The 22,021-nt window shown below is 39.7% G+C and overlaps 1 protein-coding gene across 1 annotated transcript in view; it reads right to left on the bottom strand.

Moving 5' to 3' along the window:
• Window positions 1-1,615: 1,615 nt before the first annotated feature.
• Window positions 1,616-22,021, bottom strand: part of KAT6A (lysine acetyltransferase 6A) — a 35,761-nt gene continuing 15,355 nt past the window's right edge. Inside the window, exons 8-18 of the mRNA XM_057384489.1 lie at window positions 20,503-20,816; window positions 19,335-19,453; window positions 17,724-17,839; window positions 16,777-16,918; window positions 16,173-16,334; window positions 15,240-15,333; window positions 13,755-13,986; window positions 12,428-12,638; window positions 11,069-11,758; window positions 10,016-10,334; window positions 1,616-6,672 (exon numbers count right to left, since the gene is read on the bottom strand). Of these exons, the coding sequence (XP_057240472.1) occupies window positions 4,088-6,672; window positions 10,016-10,334; window positions 11,069-11,758; window positions 12,428-12,638; window positions 13,755-13,986; window positions 15,240-15,333; window positions 16,173-16,334; window positions 16,777-16,918; window positions 17,724-17,839; window positions 19,335-19,453; window positions 20,503-20,816 (4,984 nt within the window). The 3' untranslated portion in view covers window positions 1,616-4,087. The remainder of the gene's footprint in view (window positions 6,673-10,015; window positions 10,335-11,068; window positions 11,759-12,427; window positions 12,639-13,754; window positions 13,987-15,239; window positions 15,334-16,172; window positions 16,335-16,776; window positions 16,919-17,723; window positions 17,840-19,334; window positions 19,454-20,502; window positions 20,817-22,021) is intronic.

The following is a 22,021-nucleotide window of genomic DNA, read 5'->3' as shown; positions in this document are numbered from 1 at the left end:
TTCGGGGCAAAAGAATTTTACATTCAAAGCTCAACTTCAGGCATCTATTTTTAGGTAAATTATTCTGGCTGACAAGCTGTGAAGATAAAAGATGCTGCAGGCCTCACCTCAGCTGCTGTAAACTTGGTCTGCCTCAGCCAATCTGCATTCCCCTATTACTCACAGAGATCTTGCAGAGATCAAATCTCAGCAAAGAACTCTTTCCCTGAGCTGGGAACCTAATTAAGGTGGTTCATGTTTTTTTTAGCCTTTTCTGAATTATCTCACTGATGACCTTTCAGAACTGCTAGAACCCTTTAAGACCATTCTCCTTTCAGTTAGTCTCTTTCAAGAACCGCAACTCCAGTCTCCCAGACAGTAGTTTCTTGCTGTAGGTTGCATTCAAACTCCTCCCTGAATATTGAGAGCTGGTAGTAGACATTTTGGTTCACCTATTAATTAATTTTGAGCAAACCTGACAGCGCTGAACAGGCTAACTCTCCCCCTATCCACAGTATGATGCCTGACCGCAGCAATGCGGATCCTGCGCAGAAGCAGCTGTTCACACTGTGCTCTGTAGCACCAAAGGTTCTTGCTCTTCAAGACAGCCAGATTTCAACCCATTTTGGCTGGGCAACTCCGGAGAGAAAAAACAAAACACCACAAACCCACCCAACAAAACCCCCCTTTCCYCTATTTAGTCATTATCCAATGGCAGGATTTGATCGTTTCCTTGTCAAGATTCTAAAAATGAGGTAACCTTGTTCATGGCTTCCAAGTGTGGTTGCCATCGAGTGAGCTCACACAAATCAAGGCTGGCTTTTTTGTTGTTATTTTTTAATCAACAAGCAGTTAACATTGCAGCCTGTTTGATCACATAATTCTGTTTATAAACGGCTTGCTTTCTTGAAGACAACTTTGCAACAGCACGTCTATGGAAAATCCTTTGGAAGGTTCTTGTGGCCACTGGGTCTTTATAAGGCTTAGCCCAGTCTTCGGACCACAGGAGGCTGAGGGAATCGTTCTTGTCCCGAGGCTCATCACGCTTGTCACGGAGAAAACCCCGGCATTGATCACACACAGGCTGAGCTGTGCTGAGCTGTGCTGAGCTGTGCTGAGCTGTGCTTCCCTCTAGCGTTGTGCCCAGTTCTGAGCTTGCGGAGAACTGGCAGCGCCAGAACGGGACGGCACCGCCGAGATCCAACTGGGACTTGAAGCTGCAGCGGGAACCTAAGCTGGGTAAAACGTCTCGTCCTCTAGCTCTCCTTTTCGACGTTCTCCTTAGATGAGAGAGCAGTTGAAGAGGGTGGGGGAAGCTTCAAACGCACGCTGCCAGTTTTAAAGGCCACGAGTCAGAATTAGAAACCGAAGCTGACAAAAACCAAGACCACACTTGGTTTGGGGCAGCCCTGGCAGAGTGGAATTTGKGGGTAGTGATTTCTGGAGAAGCTTCAAGTTCGTTCTTCCTAATCTTTCTCTAACTAGAAATTCTAGATAAAATTTAACATGAACAAGAGCTCTCATAAGTGAATTCCAAGTATCACCTCTCTTTCAGGTGAAAAGGTCCACACGGAATCATGTTCCCAGGACCAAGTACAAGGGACAGCATTCACCACTCAAATGAAAGAAAAAAAACCTACACGCACAACTGACATCCAAAATGGCTCAACATAATTTATTTTTTTTATGTTAAAATGTACAGAGTTCTTTTGAAAGTACTTGCTAGAAAGGGGAAAAAAAAGTGATATTACATACAAGGAGAGGAAGGGAGACCATCCAGCCAGGAGCGTATGACATGGAGAATTACAAAGGCATCTAGGCACCCCCTTCCCCTTAGCTTACAAGTCACCATGAACAAAGTACAAAGAGGTTACAAAACAGGAAAAGCAAATATAAACAGACAGGAATAGACTCAGCTTCATTTGTACATGCGGCTTTTAGAGGCATCTGGAGCTCCTATTCACACACTCTAGAGATCTCTTTAAAGAGAATTTTATCTTTCTTAAAATAGTTTTTAATATTCTACAACAAAGATAAAAAATTTTAAAGATGGAATGAAATGAAAAAGCTCTTATTTTTAAAAGGCATCAAAGTCACTAACAGTGAGATTTTTTTTAATTTCTTTTAGAAGATTACCCAAGTTATCTTGCTAAAAATACATATTTTTTTAAACAGAAGTGAAAAAATGGTAGGTACCAATATTACTGCGTTGGATAATTTCTTTTTATATATAGAAAAGAACTTTTTTTTTTTCTACAATAGTTCTACAGTCACAAAGGCTTGTGGAAAAGGGAGCTGCCCAATTGATAAAAAAACCCATACAAAACCAAACCAAACATAAAGGCAAACAAACTAAATTCATGGCCCTCGTTTCAACAGCTTCTCCTCCTGTCTCAGATCCACCCCCACCCCCAGGAAGCAGCAACACAGCTGAAGATCTAGGAAGAGAGGGCAGCACAGTGCGCTTTCTACACAGGTTATTTCGAACTGGAATAGTATATACAGAGAAATGGGGTCCTACGCAGCCTTGTACATGCTCAAAATGAAACAGAAATAAAAAGTGGAAGTCCTTTGAATTCTGCCTTTTATGATTAGCAGTTACTGGAGGAAAGTCCATTTTAGTGCATCTGAAGAAACCCCAACTTTTAGATTCTTTTGGTTTTAAAACAAAAGGAATTAGTTTTATTAATGTGTCTGTATTTCTACTTCATATACAATTTAAAAAAAAACCTTTACATTAAAGGGTTGTCCCTTTTTGTATTGGGTGACATGCCAGCAGTGTAGCCAAAATTAATGTAAATTGGATTTTGCAGTAATAAACAGCAAAATCCCGCCATCTAGATTCTGCTGGGGTGTTGGGACGGTTTCACTGCTGTAAAAGAGGCCGATTCCCTTCTTTTCCCACAATAGATCAAATGTGTGGCTATTCCTATAAAATGGATATCAAACACAGTAAGAGAATCAGGAAAAACATCACTATCTCCTCCAGAGGTTGGCACATTCAGCAACTTYCTACCCCAGGAATGGAAGAGTGACGAGGACACCACAGAGTTCTCATCCCAGTCACCAAATGCACGCTTTATCTTCCAGCATTTTCCAAGCCAAGAGATTAACAGGAAACAGCTGCTTCTGAGCTCACTCTGACTCAAAGGCTCAGAACCAAAACCCTCAGCATTTCCAAGTACGTACTAAAGTAGTTGGGGATCTCAGCTACGGCTGACTCGCAGGTCACCAGAAAAGCCTGTAATCATCTTCTTGTCCTAACAGACCATAACCCACCTTGTCCTCCTCACAACWGCAGAAGGGATACAAAACAAGTTCTCTCTTGAGATGCTTCCAGCAGTTCAGTGACAGAACATGTGTCTTCACGCGTGTGTCTGGGTGGTGAATGGGATCATTTTAAAGTTACATTATATTTTCAGCATAAAACATACAATTTCAATTAACTCATCTACAAAAACATCAATGTGAATAGTTTATTGTTTACACCTAACTTCAAATTTTACTACGGGTGAGGGAGTCAGGGAAAATTTAAGATTAAATATTTTCCTGACTTGCAGAAACAAAGATCTTCATTTATCCTTTCTGTCCCCTTCCAAATCACCCAATAAGTGCCTCCCGCTAGAATTCGGAAATGTTAGGTGGGGTTTAGAGGGAAGGGTTGCTATTCTTTGAGATGTCAAACATTTTACATGGCTGCAGTACTAGAAACTGCATACAGAGGGGCACAGGGAAGGGAAAAGGACATACATTTAAAAAAAATTTAGGAAGATGATTTCACGTTACACATAGTTTGTCCACTTTGTCAGCAAAGTAAGGCTCTTTTTTAAATTATGAAAAGGTTTTGTGCATGTTTCCCCTCTAAAAAACATCTGTAAGTGATTTTAGCTGTAAAATGTTTGACGATTGTGAAGAAAAGAAAAACAAACAAACAAAAATCAAAAAAATAAAGACCAGGCTTCCTAAAAAATAAAATAAACCAAAGAAAGTCCCTCTAAATCTACAGCAATATTTTAACTGGAAAAAGGTCCGTTTTCTCTGGTTCGTCAGTATAAAAGGTTCCTTTATTTATATTTATTTCAGTTTTTAGGATGCAAGTTGATCTTGCTCATCTTCTCATGTATGGTCCATTGAGAGACTGCTTGGGCACCCCAGCAGCATTCATGTAGCTGTGATGGGAGGGGCCAGTGTACATCATGTTTCCATGAGGATTTGGCTGCATAGGCTGCTGGGTATAGGCCTGGCTCCCCATCATTCCCATCTGCATCTGCATAGGATACTGTGCTGTCTGGTTCATGTAGGCAGGGTTACTATGGTAACTGCTGTTCATCATGGGCTGTGTCATTCTGTAGCTGTTCATGGCATTCAGGGTGTTCATATTCATGGAGTTCACGTTGTACGGGGTGGTTGGCATCAGGTTGACTCCCATGTTCATGCCTCGCTGCACAGCCAAGGTGCGAGGCCCGGCCTGCATGGCGACGGCGGGGGGGCTGCGGCCGTACAGCTGCTGCTGGTGTGCGCTCGCCGAGGGCAGGGGGGCTGATTTGGAGCGGATGGAAATGTGCCCCTTGACTGGCATCTGCCCCTGCAGCCTCTGGCTATGGGGAATCCCAATATTGGTAGCAGACATATTACACTGAAGCAGAGGCGATGTGAGGTTCATGGTGGTGGATGCCAGGTTTGGTGGGGGTGTCATAGTGGCTTGTGCTTGTGGGGTGCCTGCCAGGGGGTGGGAGGGAGCCAGCTGAGCCAGCCCTGTGTTGGAGAGAGAAACGCTGGTTGCATAGGAAGTCACAGCAGGAGAATGGCTATAAGGCATGGCATGAGGGTCCATAATGGTGTTTGTCAGTTGCTGCAACTTGGCTAAACTGAATGTGGCTGATGGTTGCGAATAGCTCCCAGCACCAAAATCCCCCGGAATCCTCTCATAGATACTTATGTTACCAGTGCTGCCCGATTCAGGTATTTCCATGATCATAGGTGCTGGGGTGAAGCTGTTGTTCATGCTACACTGGGATAACGGAGGTTGCTGCTGGGGTGGAGGTGGGGGCTGTGGCTGCTGGGACTGAGGCTGCTGCTGTTGTGGCTGTGTTGTTGGTTGCTGGTTACTTGGGGGCCTTTCTACTACACAGCTCTGAGGCGACTTGATATTACAGTTTGCTGCAGGCTGGACACTATTTTGCTGCATCATGCTGCAACTGCTGCCAATGTTTGCCATTTGCTGAGTAACAACACAACTGTTCTGAGTGAGGCTGCTGGAAGAAGACAGTCCTCCATATGAACAGCTGCTTTGGGAAGAGTTATTCCCACAAATGCTGCCTCCCATAGTGGAGTCATAGCTGCTGGGATTTTCATAATTCTCTGTAGTGCTCTCAATGCTGCCAAGGTCACTGAAGCCACTATCCACCACCTGCTGAGAGTGGTCCGAAACTGAAGGCACATCCATCATGGGGCTGGTCTCCATGTTCTGCATAGAGGGTGCGGACAGGGATCCTTGTTCAGGACTTATCTGTGTGTAACTGCTCTCCAGAGCAGGCACATTTGGGCTGCTGACAGAACGCACAGACTGGCTGGGGTGGGACTGAACAGAGGATATTGGACTGTTGTGTTCTGAGGCCTGGCAATCTTCCACCATTGATATCTGAGGATCCTCCTCAGTCTGGGTATAACTCTGCAAAGTCTGACAAGCTGCAAGAGTTTCTTCACAGTCCTGGTAAGCTACATCATGTTCACTGCTTTCCTCCTGTGTCAAGGACTGAACTGCTTGAACAGTTTCAAGATCTAGTTCACTATGAGGAATCTCTTCCTCTTCCTTTAATTCAATTAACCCCTCTTTATTACTTTGCTCTTCTTCGTGATCATCTTCTGATCCAGGGACATGCTCTGAGCCCACTGATGTCTCATGGGAAGCCTGCTCTTCCTCAGAATCTGCCTCTGCTTCATCTTTTTCTTTTGCATCTTCTCTACTGCTTGATACGCTCGCTTCTAAAAAACATTCTTGCACCTGAGGCTCCTCCTTCACCCCTTCTCTAACAGGCTGTTCCTCCAATTCTTTTTTCTTCAGAGACTCCGGATGACCATCATCTTCATCATCAGCATCATGATCTTCATTTTGATTTGTCACTGCTGCAACTTCCTCTTCTTCCTCATGGTCATGCTCAGGTTCCTCTAATTCTTGCTGCTCTTCTTCTGATTGCCTCTGCTCTTCTAAAATCCGTGGCTTCTCCTCTACTTCCTCCTCTATCTCAGGCTCTTTCACTTCTGGCACTGGACTGCTGTTGCTGTCCACAGGAGAAACTGCTCTTACTTCACTGCTGGCTATATCTTCCTCTTCTCCCTCTCCAACCTCTTCTGCTTCCATATTCATATCTTCCTCTTTCCTTTCCTCAATGAGAGGCAGGTCTTTCTGCTCAACACATTCTTCTTTATCTGAAATTTTGGGCTTACGCCCTGGTTTTGAATTAGCTACTGCTTCCTCAACTATTTCATCCTGAACTGATGGTGGTACCTCTTCCCGGTTCAGCTTAAAACCTGGTTTTCGACCAGGTCTTTTCTTCCAGTGGACTGGTTTTCGGCTTTTCCCTTTTGGCCATCCCTTCTTCTTTTTCATGGGTGTGGAAGTATCTGGCTCAAGTGAAGAATCCTTTGCTTCACTATTCCTCAGCATAGATAACGGTTTCAAGGGTGGGTTACCTGAAAATACAAATTGAAAGACATTGTTCAAACATTTTTGTTTGACGTGAGCCTTTGGGAGGCCTTCCCAAGCATGCCCAATACATTTATCAACTTCAAAATTAGCTTAGAAATTTATTCGTTTAGAATTTATTTATTAGCTTAGAAATATTAGCTTTAATAGGATAAAGGCCTGCTTATTAGCAGCATGTTGCACATTACATTTTCAAAGAACATCAATGCTTTCAAGATTTTCCATGTTCAAAGCTCTGAGCCTTTAATACACAATTAAAATTAGGCTCTCAGCTATATAATAAAGTGTTGCAGCACAGGGGAACACATGCAGTTGCAATAAAAGCATGTTTCCATTCCAGATCTGTGCATCTGCTTAAGAAGGAAATATTTTCACTTTTTTTCACAGCCTTATGGTTTTTAATGCCAACAGAAATACACAGATACCTGGATTTGGCTAGTAATTTTTTTTTAATTGAAGAAATCATTAACCAGAAGCTAAATTTCTCTTTCATCTTTTATTTGATGAAGCAAGATTTGCATTTCAGTGATCTTCCAAACACTCAAACAGGTTCCAAGCTTATACAGCCAGAAAGGAATGTGATTGCTTACTGAATAGTTTAAGGCATTCCCTGAATTAGTTTTGGTTTGAACCTGTCAATTAGGACAGTCAGTGACATTTCTATATAAAGCTGAATTACTCTTGCCCTTTGCTCATACAGGCATTTACTTCAAATACCTCCCTCCAGCGACAAACATTCTGAAAAAAATCGGGGTATTAAAAACTGAATACTGAATACAAAATCCAGCAACTCCTTATGTCATAAAAAAATAAGTATTTGGCAGGTGAATAAAAAGGAAAGGATTTGCCAAAGTCAGTCAGCATAATGTTGTACGGGAAGAAGATAACACTCTGTAGTTTATTAAAACATTAACACTTAAACCCTTAACAATAAACTCCACTTCTTAAAAATACCCATCACTATTTCTCTTCGCTGTCTTTCACACTTCATATCTACTCCAGAGAATTAGATTTACCACATTCATAGTAAAACTTACATGTTGAACTAGAAAAGCAAAATGATACAGCTCTGCCATTACCAAGCTTCATCTTCCCCTACACAATACTACTCAAACTTCGCATTTGGTAGAATACAAAGAAACGAACTTTGTTTTCAACACCACAAAACACCTTCTGCCTTCCAGAATGCCTAACCCCTACTAAAACCCGGCCTCACATCATCACCCTGCACTATCCATCCTCACTGGTGCCCTGACAGCAATCAGAAGCAATCCAAATTCTCATCAAACATCCATTTAAGAAACTAATGTTGCATGGCAGAGAAATCTTAAATCACTTCCCATCCATTGCCTCAGCTAGAGATTAAGTTCTCTGACTGGGGGTCAGATTTTTATGCTGAAAGTCAAAAAACAAAAAAAAAAAAAAAAAAAAAAAAAAAAAAAGGAAAAATAGAGGGAGCGCATAATATTTTTTTAAACTACGATCTAAATTTGCAGAATCTGCATAGCTACTCAGAATGTTTTCACCACTGAAACATGGCACTGTTGTCAAGGTACCATTTAAATCATCACAAAAAAAAGCAAAACAAAACAAAAAAATTCACAAGCAGGTTTCTGTAGTGATGGGAAAACCTCAAAAAAAAAATCTAAGCTTGCTATAAAAACTCCTACCTCATAGTTATGTTTAAAATAGTCTAAATGTAAACCATYTGTTAATGGCCGCAACACTGTATTTTTGAATTGTCATAAGGCAGTGCTGTCTACCTTACCCAGCCTAATTTTTTAATCAAAAGCCAGCTGTTTATGATGAACATGTTTTGCTAACTGACAGTACACTGTATTTTCTTGAAGAGCATTACAATTTCAATATGTGTATGGAAAGGCATCTGCACTGAAGGCAAATGCAGCCAACAAACACTGTTTGATGTCAGGAGCAGCAATACCCTAAAATAATATAGTTACTACTTGATTACTTCAGAGGTTCTGACAAATTGCACAAGTTCAAGAAAAAAAAAAAAAAGCAACAGAAGTGAGACAAGGGAGCAGAAGGCACTAAATGACAAGTGTTTATGAAGTAGGTGAGCCAGAAATTTATCACTGCAGTATAAAATGGGTGTGAGTTAGAAGAGTGGCTTTCCAGATACTATTTTTGATCCCTGGGCACTCAGTGCATTATTTGCAGTCTGCAAAAGATGGTTAAAAATCATTGATTTATTTTAAAAAGGAGTATATATATGAGASTGGAATCTCTAAAGAAATCTGCATCTCTGCCAGAAAACATTCAGAAGAGCACAAATGAAAAAGACTTAAAACAACTAATCTAASAGATCTGTCTCCAACTCCATTGTCTTAATGGTGCTGAAGTATCAAAAAAATGAATTTAATGAGTAACCTGATCACAACAGAATTAAAAAAAAAATGGTATGTTGGTATATGGACTCTGCATGTATTCCCACTAAGCAAACTTAATGCTGCCAGCACAGGTTTGCACTAAATTTATATAGTTAACATGGTGTTGTAAGGATTTAAGGGTGACTGATGCTTATTAGATAGTAAACCTGACTATGGTCATATTGTTGCTTTTAGTATTAAAAGTACTTTTAAAGAAAAATTCTCCTCTGGTAACCACAGCCTCATTGAAAGCTATAAATAAATGAGGTAACAATTTTTTTCTTGTGGGATAATGGCACCTTACTTGCTTTTCACACTTGTTGAAAAGCTGTTCACTTTTATTTTGCGGACCGCTTTGTACTGTGTAGCCCATGAAGACAACAAGACATCTAACAGCCATAAACAAGATTGCTAATGGAGCACCTGAATAACAGATGCTTCTTCTGAATTGCCAGTGGACTCTAAGCAACCAGTCACAACCAAATGATTTTATTTTATGAACTGAAGGTTCAGAAAACTTCAAGGAGATATGAGAAGCTGAGAGAGTGAACATGTGATGAGACGAAGAAGAGGATCTCAGAAGAGACAATTTAATTTTTCCCTTTGTTATGGAAAATTGGGGGCTTGCCAGTTCATTTCCGTTTTATTTCTATAAGTGACCTGGCTGCATAGGTTTTTCCACAATCACAGATATCAACTCCATTAGGAAAGTCGAATCAAAAGGACAGCCTGGGATCAGGTCATTGCCAACAAGATAGCTAAATGCATGCACCACATTTTCATACAACTAGGGAATATCTAAGCTAGTTTGACTGGTAATTTATGCCTAACCTACATTTCAGCTGAAAATTATAAGCCAAAGAATGCAGTTTGTTCTGTCATGAGCTGTTATCATCTGACACAATCTATCAAATTTTCACCAGTGTACCACCRAACATACCATTATTGTCATCAGACTCCTCCTCATCTCTGGACTTCCTCTTAGAAGAAGGTCTATGCCTGAGTGTGTCTGGTGGGGCTAAGTGCCGAAAGTATCCACTAGCCGAAAGTTCACTCTCCTCCTCTTCATCCTCCTCCTCCTCCTCCTCTTCCTCCTCGATCTCAAATGTAGGTTCTAATCGAGGCATTGGTCGTTCAGAGTCTGAGTCCTCAAATGGTTCATCCAGCACTTCCGTGGTTTCTGAGATTGTTTCAGTGACAACACTGCTGTTGTGGTGCTTACGCTTGCGGACCCGCCTCTTTCGATGAAGAATTGGTTTCTGAAAGTGGAAGGTAGGAAAAGAGAAGACATTTCATCACATTCAGTAGAAATAAAACACTAGATAAATGCAAAACTTGAACAGCAGAGTTTAACAGTCGAAGGAAGACCAGAGAGCTCCCATCTCTGGGAGATGGGATCCAGAATTCACTAGAAATACTGGCACCTGTCACTAGTTAGAATTTAAACAGCTGAAATGAACAGCTGTAACAACTGCAAGTTTGGAGACACTACAACATAGGTGTGAATATCTTAGAATAAGGTGCAAAGGTGATACAGAAGAGAACTTCTTAATGCAGTATCCCATTAAGAGAGGATTTGCTTAGACACATTTATAGAATTCACATCTCTGTGGTAAATACTTTCAAAGACTTTATGCTCTGATTTCAGTTGTTTAGAGTATTTGGGTTTTGCAAGCTTCTTTCATAAGCAAGAATGTGTCGGTTTCTATTTCGCTTGACTGAGTAAAACTTTAATAACCAAGGTAGAAAAAAATCAAAAGCACAAGATAGAAGGTGGAATTAAAAAGTCCTCAAAGTCCTACCACCTCTGATTCACCAGAAAACTGGAAACATCACTAGAAAAAGTCAGCAGGAAGTACCCTGCAGAGAGAGGTCTGGAACTCCCTGTATACTTCATAGAAACCTCATGAACTGCACCATCCTTCAGAAAGCCCCAACATACTGACAAAACTGGCTACATAACGTAGTCAGAAACAAGAAATAAGGCACCCACCTTTCTTTTCAATGTTGGCTTGGTGAGGACAGGTGGAGAGCTTGATCGAGGACTCACAGGCTCATCATCTTCCTCTTCACTACTCTCACTGAAACACCTCAGAAGTGCCCTATCACTCTCACTGTAGCGCCGGGGTAATCTGTCGCAGTCCTCTGGGAATCTGCACTTCAGGGGCTCTGTGTTCTTTTTCAGCTGCCCCCTCCACCTTTCCATACCTTCACTGTGCCGCCGACGGGGAATGGCAGATTTTTCACTTTTGCCATACTGTCCCTGGGAAACTGCAGATTTTTCCTCATCTTCATATCGGCCTCTCGAGGCTGGAGATTTCTCCTCACATTCACCACATCTTCCTTGCAAGGCTGCTGACTTCTCCTCACAGTCACTGCACCGGCCTTGTGAGGCTGCTGATTTTTCCTCACATTCACTGCATCGTCCACTGGGAACTGCTGTTTTGTCCTCAATGGACAATACTGGCTCCTTCTCGCAAAAGGGCTCATGAACTTTTTTGCTCTTGCGGTTCCATCGACCTCTTCGTGATGGTTGACTGTTTGCAGGAAGACTATCCAGGGGAAAAATGTGCTTGCTTGGTCGTGCAGAATTGGCTGGAGCAATAATGTCTGGCTTTTTTTCACTCTCTGTTGGTGAGTAAGGCTCTTGCTCTTTCTTTTCCCATGACACAGATTTTACCACCTGATTTAAATAAAAACAAATAGATTTCACACTTCCTATCTCAGCAAAAATGTCTGTTCTGAATTTGATTCCACAAAAAAGCTTTTCTGCAAAAATTCTGAAAAGTATACCAAAAATTACTTCTAAGAATCTGAGATTAAAAAATAAGACTCAACCTTTAAGAGATTCAAGTAGTGCTACCTGCTACTCCGTTCCTGATAGGTGGTAATATACTTCAATTAGTTTCCCAACAAATTACTTCAATCAGCCACTCACTGGTGTGCTAGAATGCTAACTTCACCTTGCTACATTCAAACAGAGTATTGGTGCAATATTCAAGAAAAAAGTGAGAAAAAATTGAAGATATTTTTCCAATAAAATGCACAATTAGTTTAATGTAAATACAGTAACAGCAAATAATTTGCCTCTTTATGTTCTAGTCAGCGCTCGTCACCYGATACAGGAGTGCAGCCCTTTCAGCGACTGTTCTCCAGACTATGCCTCGATGTTTTCTCTGCTTTTATTTTCTAATCTGAAACCATGAAGGTACATAAACTAACTACAACTGCATTGCTTTTTATGATTATGATAAATGCACATGCTTCTCATTTGAAATTTCGGTAGCTCTGCCTGCAAAAGCATAAACYACATCAAGTATAAACCACATAGAAATTAGAGATTCACTCTTACACTGGTCTCTGGATCCTTTTCTTTCTGCTTTTGTTGCTCTTCATTTTCCCCATCCTCTGTTTCCTCTTCTTCATCTTCAGAGACAACTGAGTTGGAAACTATAACAGGTGTCCAACGCAGACATTCTGCATCCACATCGATAGGTCGGACATTAGTTCTAAGCTTTGCCATGTGTTCCTGGATAAGCTTCTCACGACGAATGATCACAAATCTGAACAGCAATAATACTCTGATCAATAACAGGTGACATACTGTACATGCTGCCATGTGAAACAGATATATTACAGAAAAATCTGTATAGTCTCAGTGCTGCCACAAGTAACTTCAGAGAGAACAGAAAACTCATTAAAATGGTACAATTTGCAGTACCTTCAGACTACTGGAGAAAGCATCTCAGAACAGAGTAAATGTTAAATTCTTTCCACTTCTTGTTAATGGTGAAGCCATTATCCTTCCATGGGTAAAATTCCGCTGCAGAGTACCATTTTTATTATGCACAAAAGGTGTGCCATTTAGGGAATGAGCAATGTAAGTTAAAAGCCACCCAAGAGAAATAAAAGGGCTGCTCAAAAAAGTTGCAGTCCTACTATGACAGTGTATTTTGTTTAGGGGTCTGAGAGAAATATCACCAGTTACAGGTATACTGTGAGATGAGGATGTAAAACTATTCTCAAGTCTTCCAAGCAAGTTTCAACTTTAACACAAAATACAGTAGAATACAACCCCACTCCCCAAAATGCTATGGTCTGAAACAAGAATAATTCCCAGTATTTCAGCTGACTTGTCAGCTGAACAAGCAGGCCACCTTTATTCTATACCAACACACTCTGTCTCTCCCAGTTACCCGTCCCACTCTTCAAGCATTCCATGGTAATCCACACAGTTTATGGTATTTTTGAGACATAGAAAAAAAGATGGAAACAACTGTCTGCTCATTGACTGAAAAGAAAGAGCAGATCTCTCTCTACCAAAGGGAAGTTGCYGTTCTTTGCTCTGTTTTGTGAGTGTATTAGACTGATTTTGCTGAGGGATCCCAAGAAAACATGACCAAGAGACCAGCTTGCTGTCTCTCACAGCAGCAAATTACTCAAAATTCCACATCTGGAGTGCTACACAGCTAGACATCTGAGCCAGCTTTGGCACTGAACGATTTTTGCATTGCACATACTTCCATAAGTACCGGAATCTCTAAAGACAGTATTTGGACACTGAAGTCTTTAGTAAAAAAAATCAAGCTTATTAGATGTGACTTGTCTTCAAACACCATTAAATTTCAAGGAAATACATCTGAAGGCAATTGGGATAATAACAGAACTCCTATACTCACTGATCACTACGGAAGTCAAGCATTCGTAGGTGATGCAGAGTGGAAGTGATATCTTGAGGGCAGATTCCAGTCAGCTTACTTAATTTCTTGATGCTTAATTGCTTGTCACGTTGATGATAAAGGCACTCCAATATTACACTTTTCCAATAAGCCATATATGACAGGCGTCCCAAGTCTGACAGGGGCTTCTCTGGTGATCCTGCCTGACCCTCACGCTTTGAAAGCAAATAGCCTAAAGATATACAAGAAAAAAAGTTTCAAAACATTAGCTTCTGTTTCCACTCCAGCTTCCACGAAGGGCTCGTAAAATAGCTGAGTGCTGCCTACAAGATATAGATGAGAATTTTGAAGGATACTACGAGTCGTCGGGGCAGTTTTTGATCTTTGTTATTCAATGATCGAGTATGAGACTTGTGAACTCTGCTGCCATCAGCCATTGACTCCAGGCACTGCCACTAGATGGCAGCAGGTGCCTACTGAGAAGCTACACCAAGCCTGAAGCACAATTGCAACGGCAATTTTGGAAATGACAGCGGAAAAGCATACTTTAGCATCCTAAAACTAGTATGACTAATAATTTTCTTGAAAATTCTCTACTGTAAAACTTCAGGGCCTGAAGAGTACCAAGCTCTACTTGCAGAGATTTCATTAATTTAAAACTGTGATACATTGCACAGGTTCAATAAAGGCTGAGTGGTCATATTCTACCCAGTGTGACAAAGGCAGGTGGATGGAAGATGCCTTCTCACTTCTTTTCTAATATAATCCTTATTTATTGATTTCCCAAGATACATMCTTGACTTCTTCTGCTTAATCAATATTTTCAGGAGAACAAAAACTTATCTGCACGAAGGTATTTRCCAGCAGAATCATTCTGATGTGATTCTACCAGTAGAGTTTTCCTCTGGACACTTAATTCCAAGATATGTATGCCCACAGGGAGGGCTGTATTAGATTGCCCTAGGCATAATAAATAACATATAGTTAAAGGGGAAAGTTTCCCATTACCTTCCTGAGAGACATGTACAAATCTCAGAATTATTTCAGTATTCAGAGCTTAAGTAGGCCTGGTTTTGTGGCTCTCAAAGCTAAATTAAAATGCAAGACATTTTTGCTTAAGATACTCATTCCCCCAATCAAGCTGCTAAAGATTTCACAGACCATGGAGTCTTACAGCAGGCTTTCTGCACAAGGAACTACATGCACAAGACTAACTTCTGCTATAATCACTATACTCACACATGACTTTAGTTTCTACCTTAAGCTCCTTACACAGAAAACATTGGAATTAAGGGAAAAATGATCAATTTGCCTTTAGAATGGAAGTTCCAACAAAAAGAGTAAACTCTGAAATTCAGGTGATTCTGTGAGTTTTAGAAGCCTTTGTCCTGAGATGTGTTTTAATTTGAAAAATAACCGTTTTACTACTAAGTCCTTTAAAATATGAGAAGAAAGATTAAAAAGAGTAAAGAAAAAGTTCCTTACTGAAGTCAATTAGGAACCTGCCATAGCCCTTACGCTGGTATTGTGGAAGAATCATTATACAGGAAACATTGTACTTCTGTTGGCAGTGTTTTTCCTGTTGGAAAAAAAAGCATCATATTAAAAAAACAGACCAGTGAGAAATAGTACAAGTTGTTTTGTAAAAGTGCGTAAATAGTTCTATACAAAAAAAGTGAGATGATAGGAAGCCACAGTCAAAGTTTCTTAGGAACAATAAAGCCAAGGAAAGACTTCAAAGAGACAATATTAAAACTCTAATTACCATCATTTCAGTTCCGAAAAGAAAAAAAGAACGAAAACTTGACGTAAACCTCTGCTTAGATAGCAGCATACAGTAAAGAATATGGGCTGCAGAGAAAATAAATTCCAAGAATAAATCTGAAGCATTCCAGTGAATCCTTAAACATTACAACCGTAACATACTAAAACCCAGTCTCAAATCTGCTGTTCTGAATATTACAAGTTTAAAAAAAAGGTATTTAAAAATAATTGAAATAATTCAAGATAAAAATCTCAAGAGAAGTCCTATCTGAAATCTTGGGCCTGTTCCTCCCAAAAGAACAAAAGGCTTCAAATCAGGTGCAAAGTTGCCAAACTGGTTTGGAAAACAATATATTTACAGAACAAATGGTGAGATAGAACTACTTGGTAATTCAGTTTATCTCACAAACAGAACTACCTCATCTCCACCAAGAGCAGGAAGTAATTTGAAAAGTTTTTTTAACCACCAGTTGCAGTAGAGGTTCCTTAGTGAATGTATGCTATCAAATATTATAGGGAACTTGGATTTACTAACTGGTGGTCTCCGAATTACATCATTTGTTATACAAAATGCAGGAACCTAAATTACAGCAATTTAAAGAATCCAAAGCAGCATTTCTCACCCTACCAAACTGTATATACCCAAATACTTACCTTGGAAAAGTAGCCAACAAGGTGACAGCCCTTAACATCATTCTGTGTCAGCACGTAGAAAAGGAATGGCTCCACATCATAATAGAGAGTCTTGTGATCCAAGAAGAGTTTGGCCAACAAGCACAAATTCTGGCAGTAGATAGTGCTGACATTGCCATCAACCTTAGAGACACGAGGAAAAGTTTTATCACTCCATCTGCTGTTATGCAAGGACATGTTTCACCTGAGTYTCCCCACACATTTGAAATGTCTTAAACATAAGAGAAGACCTCTTTGTCACAGTCCTTTCTCAAAAGACTTAAAATTCCCACAGAATAAAGTCTGTGACCAAGTCACTGTTACATTCAATAGCTTAAGAGACAACTTAAAACTAATTTTTGTAAAACAAAAACCCCAAATTTTTACAAAGTAAGTCTTCTGTGTTTTATGGATGAATAATCAATACACAAAGTCAGCTCCTACTGACTTTGCTTCTTGTTCTTCACTCTTGGCAGCTGGGTATTTTAAGAATGAAGATTTAGGACTACGAAAAATGTATCACATGATTAGGTGCTAAAGACCCTGTTTTATAAATAAAAGTGAGTGGCTTAATTTACTAACTTACCTCGAAGACTGATACATTATTTTTTCTGTAAATTTCATTGGCTGGAGGATGAAACCAGCCACATTTTTTCATATGCTGTTGGAGAATAGTTCTGCTTTTCATGTATTTTAGACAGAATTCACAAAGGTACAACTTAGGTAGCCTGTAAGCAAAGACAAGGAAATATCAGAGACCGAAAATAACGACTTTGTATAAAATTCCTCACTCCCGTGGAWAGAGAACTTGATAAAAACCCAGTATACACTGATCTTTTGTATGTGCTAATGAGGCAAAACCACCTTACCATAGTTAGTCATGACACTTATTCTGTAACAAACGTGTATTTAAAAAGTGCCCTTAATGTCTTGTATAATTACATTATTAAGTTATGTTAGTAGGAATTGATTAAAATAGATTAAAATCCTAGGAAGAAAAACAGTAACCCCTTCCAGTTTTGCACTAGTGATGCTAGGATGGATGAGATAAATAGTCCCTTTTCCCTTCTTTCCCTCATCGTCACATCACAGCCTTGAGTGATGGGTCACATAACCACCTACCCATTGACTTTAACTGTTTAACCTACTACACTGACATAAATGACTGGAATGCAAATATCCCAAAATTCTTCTCATTTAACTCCATTTACATACTCTAACTTGGGCAGGAATGTCTTTGTACAGCTAGAATAATTCCTCATGACCAACCACATGTTCTTAATAAATGACAGAATAAAAAACTTCACTTAATTTGCTTCGTCTAGCTATAGCCCTTGTAAGTCATTCTTCTTTCTGAATAAAGGTCAAATAGTTTGCAGTTTAGACAATTTGCAAAGTTTTAAGCAACAGAACATCAAAGCAACTATACATGTAGCACAGCATGTAGCATTTCAGACACCAAAATGTGTTCAGATTTCTATGCCTGGAGAAAGCTGTACTCCATCAAACACTGATGACAGAGAAGAATCCTACCTTGAGTATTCCTGTGGATATGGAGAGGAGTACCAGGTCTGGATTTCATACTTGCCAAATTCAATAACAGAAGGGCAGCGAACTTGTGGATCAGGAGGCCCCGTCACCCCTACTTTCTATGCAAGGGGAAAAAAGCCCAAGCTTTCATGAATTTCCAAGTGAAAGACTTCTAAGATGAAATAAATTAGAATGTTTTTATCTACAGTTCATCCTACCCAAACTCACAGGTAATCAGGAAAATGTAGATACTGCTTTCTGACACTAAAAGCCAGTGCCAGTCACACTTAAAGCAACCATGTGATTCACAAAAAAAAGAATTAGTACTAACATTTTCATACCACATATCTCCACTACCACTCACAGTGTTGCATGTCATAAATGCAAATTAGTACACAGCAAAGTTTAACACAATCTTTTTCGAGTCTCGTCGTAATTTTCTTGTTATTTCAATAGCTAAGAATGGAAACACATAAACTGCTCTTGAGGTTAAAAACTAAAATATGCAAGCATTTAACATCACACAGTGTCTTGCCAGCTCTAGGACTAGATGGTCTACTGTGAATGCAGTAGCTACCAAAACAATATTCAGGATGTGGCTACCTGCTTATCATCACATGTGCTGAAGAATTAAAGAAGAACCTCACATTTATTAGGAGAAAAAAAAAATAGAAAAGAAGAGTGTTTTTTAAACTACCTATACAAACTTTATTTCCTCTGTACCTCTGATGGTAACTGATGTTTTACAGCAACTAAAAGTAAGGAAACCAAATGCTTTGCTTTAAAAAAAAAGCAAATGCTTTCTCAGCTCATGAAGATTTTATCTCAGAAGACTGTCACTCACATAATTATAGAAATCCAAGTATTTCCAATAGCCTTGCATTATAATACGAACCACCTGGACTGAAGTTATTAATAAATGAGAATATTTCATGCAGGAGGTCAGAAACTAATGTGAGGAGTACCAGTGAATTACCTATATGCAAATTTATGCTAGCAGAATGAGACAGTTGTACCCAGAACAATGGGTTAGGGTTTGAAAGCTAACACTCCAAATGAACAATCTGCTAAGCTTTCTAAGCAGGAGTGGTATAGGTAAAAGTCACCTAAGGATCTAACCCTAGGCACCCACATTTTGTGGAGCTCTAGATGAAAAGGAATAGCAACCTCTATTGGTAATCATCTACTAATGTGCACACAGACACAAACAGCAATGCCCTATCCTGTTCCATAAGGAGTTAAAGTTATCTAGAAAAAGAATGCATTAACTACTATGTGACCCACACCGCTAGCAAACCATCTCATATTTTACTGTTTTCAGTCCATGTGTTTTACCAGCTATTTAACAGTTCTGAGAGGACTAAATCCACAGCCCTCTTACATTCTTAGGCTCACATTTGTATTATCCTTCAGATCTCTTGAAGTCAGTTCTCCATTACTCTCAAACAGCAGAAACCAAGCACATTAGCTTCTGTGACAGACTGACTCATCAGAAGTCTGTATTTTTTGTCATTACTTGGTCGTTACAGCAGGCAATTTTAGATTTGTTTTTTTTTTTTTTTTTTTTTTTTAAGATTCGGTACTTACTGCCAGACACTGAAAATTTAACTTTACCTGCAGCGCTTGTTCCTGAATATCTCGAAACAATTCCATGTCTTTTTCACTTAAGACATCCTGGCTTCCAAAAAAACGTTCTTCAGCTTCTTGTTTTCCATCCCAGCCATCCTGATTGTCTGTAAATGAGAGAGTAAATTGTCTTCACCTTCATTTACAACTGAGTATTTGCTTTTTAGTGCAGTGACAAACAACATCTGGCTGTATTCACACACTGTGCCGGTACTTTTGGATAGGATTTTCTATTCAGATTTGGGGCCACAAAGGAAGAACAAGTTCTACATTTGGGATCATGTAAGAAGTACTGTCCTATATTTAAGCAGGTCCAAATGTCACCACCTAGATATTCATAGTACCATGAAGGAACAAATGGCTTACAACTAAGCCTATCTCTCACAAATAAGGATTACAACTATTTGAATGCCATATATGGTAAAATCAAAACCAGGACACCTACATTCATCACCTTAGAAACACCCCTGCAACAAAAACAAACAAACAAACCCAAATAAAAAACCCTCAAGACACTTCAACTCACTCCCAAAGCATTGAAGGACATTGCTGTCCTTCAAGCACCAGCCAGGTTAAGTCATAGATAATGTCTTAAGCGAGAAAAGAAAAAAGAAACCAAGGAAGGCAGAACAGCATTCCAAGGGGAAAGGATGTTTTTCGGCAAGAAGATGCCAAGCCGCACGAACAGGCTCCTTTATGGCTGAGAAAATTAAGAAACGTTTGCTCACAAGCCTATAGCATAGGTCTGTCAGACTGGTATTACTTATGTATTTTCCATTTCATACTTCTACCTTGCTGCTCTTAATTTTCATAAACGGCTGGCTGCCTATGTTATTTCTTTCAAATGTATCATTATTTAGCACATTTCTTACGGCTGTCTGCAAGMATCTCCTTACCAAAGAGCATTCTACCTTACTGCAGTCATTTGACCCCTCATCACACCATGCCATCATATATAAAGAGGCTAAGGTCTCTAGGACCATTTCCTTTTTCATGTTGGTATTCTACCTAAATGTACCAAAGACAACTGCATCTCAGTGTTAACTTTCAGCTCCAAGTTTCCAGCCTTTAACAATTCCAGTCACTTCAGYATTCTAGCCTTTGAACATTTGCTTGGCATACAGGATACTTACATTGGCAGGGTGAAAAATTTTACCTGTGGGCCATTCTGAAGTGCTAGATTTCCTGGCACCCTTTTTCCTGATCCTATACTGCTGAGAATAGTCCACCACTTCTCCTCGAGCTTTTCGTCCATCAGGGGAGGGAGTGAAGAATTTCGTAAGACCATCTATAAGCCCTTTGGTTTTCTTGTTAAACTTCAAGGTATTGTTCCCATCTCTGCAGAAGTCCAAGATATCTGTCTGCTCCAGGTATCCTCCTTCTGATGATGCTGACTGGCTGGACAGAGCCATCTTACGCTTCCGACCCCGACCAGGACCAGTGCGAACTTTGCTGAAAGGACCTTTTGATCTAATAGATGAAAAGGGGATAGATACTGTCAAAAAACTTGGTAAGGTGGTTTGTTTCAGATTGTGAAGTGGCCTATCGTCTTTTCTAACATATTTATCAACCACACAGAATGTGAGCCGAAGAATTTAACAACACAGGAGTTGTCAAGGGTCTGTGCACCCTAGAGAAGCCAGAATTTAAACATCTCTGTAGAAATACTGTACTATTTTTCTCGACATTGAACATTATGTCAAACTAATTTGAGTATAAACAATAGATTTTCACCAAATTGAACGTAACATAAAATTTTAAAATCGGTAACCAGAATGACTACATTGCACAGAAGGCTTCAATTTATGCAATCATTAAACATTTACACTTGTCATTTGCCAGTTTTTGTACTGATAGGAAATTGTTTTAAGAATTCCACAGAAAGTTAATATATGTGGGACACAGGTATTACCTAAGAACCTATACTACCGACAGTCAGCTGAAAACAGTGCTGCTCTCCAACCAGCTGCCATCTTGAAGGCTGTAAATTTTAAAACTATTGAAACGGAAGTATTCAAAAGGTATGTGGATGTGGCTTGGGAATATGGCTAGTGGTGAACACTGGGTGATGCTGGGTTAATGGTTTGACTTGATGATCTTAGAGGTCTTTTCCAACCTAAACGATTCTATGATTCTGTAAGATAACGCAGTATTCAACGCTTCTCAAAAAGACTGCCCTAGACTGACTATTTTTATCTACAGTCTTCAGCTACCAAGGATAGAAATAGGCAGTTTTTTTCCCAAGAAGACAAACTACACATCTTTACACAATTCAGATATATTTGGCAAGTGAAATGATGAAACAAAGACAAAAAATTGTGAATCAATCATTAAATAATAATTAAAAGAGATAAAACAGCAGTATCAGATGGCTGGCTTTTCTTTTTGTCCTCCAAGTTCTACTGACTGCTCTTCTATGCAAAGGTTTTGTACTGACTGAAAAAAAAATTAGCATGTATAATAGAGACACTCTCTCTATGTTTCTAGAAGCATTAAATTTTGTAAGGTTGTTTTCCAGAACATCCTTTGGTGCTATTGCTTAAAATCAAGTGGTGGTGGCCCAACTGTTTTTTAGGCTGATCTGATGTCCAAAACAGAAGTTCTTGTGATATGCTCCTTTCCTGTTTTACACTCTGAAGAGTCCATCATGCTGCATCACAACCAGCACTGCACAG

This window comes from Malurus melanocephalus, unplaced genomic scaffold, assembly GCF_030028575.1.
Source record: "Malurus melanocephalus ecotype Western Australia unplaced genomic scaffold, MMel_1.1 scaffold_712, whole genome shotgun sequence".
Lineage (NCBI taxonomy): Eukaryota > Metazoa > Chordata > Aves > Passeriformes > Maluridae > Malurus > Malurus melanocephalus.
Note: the sequence above shows the minus strand (reverse complement) of the source record. Positions and strands in the feature narration are given on the sequence as shown.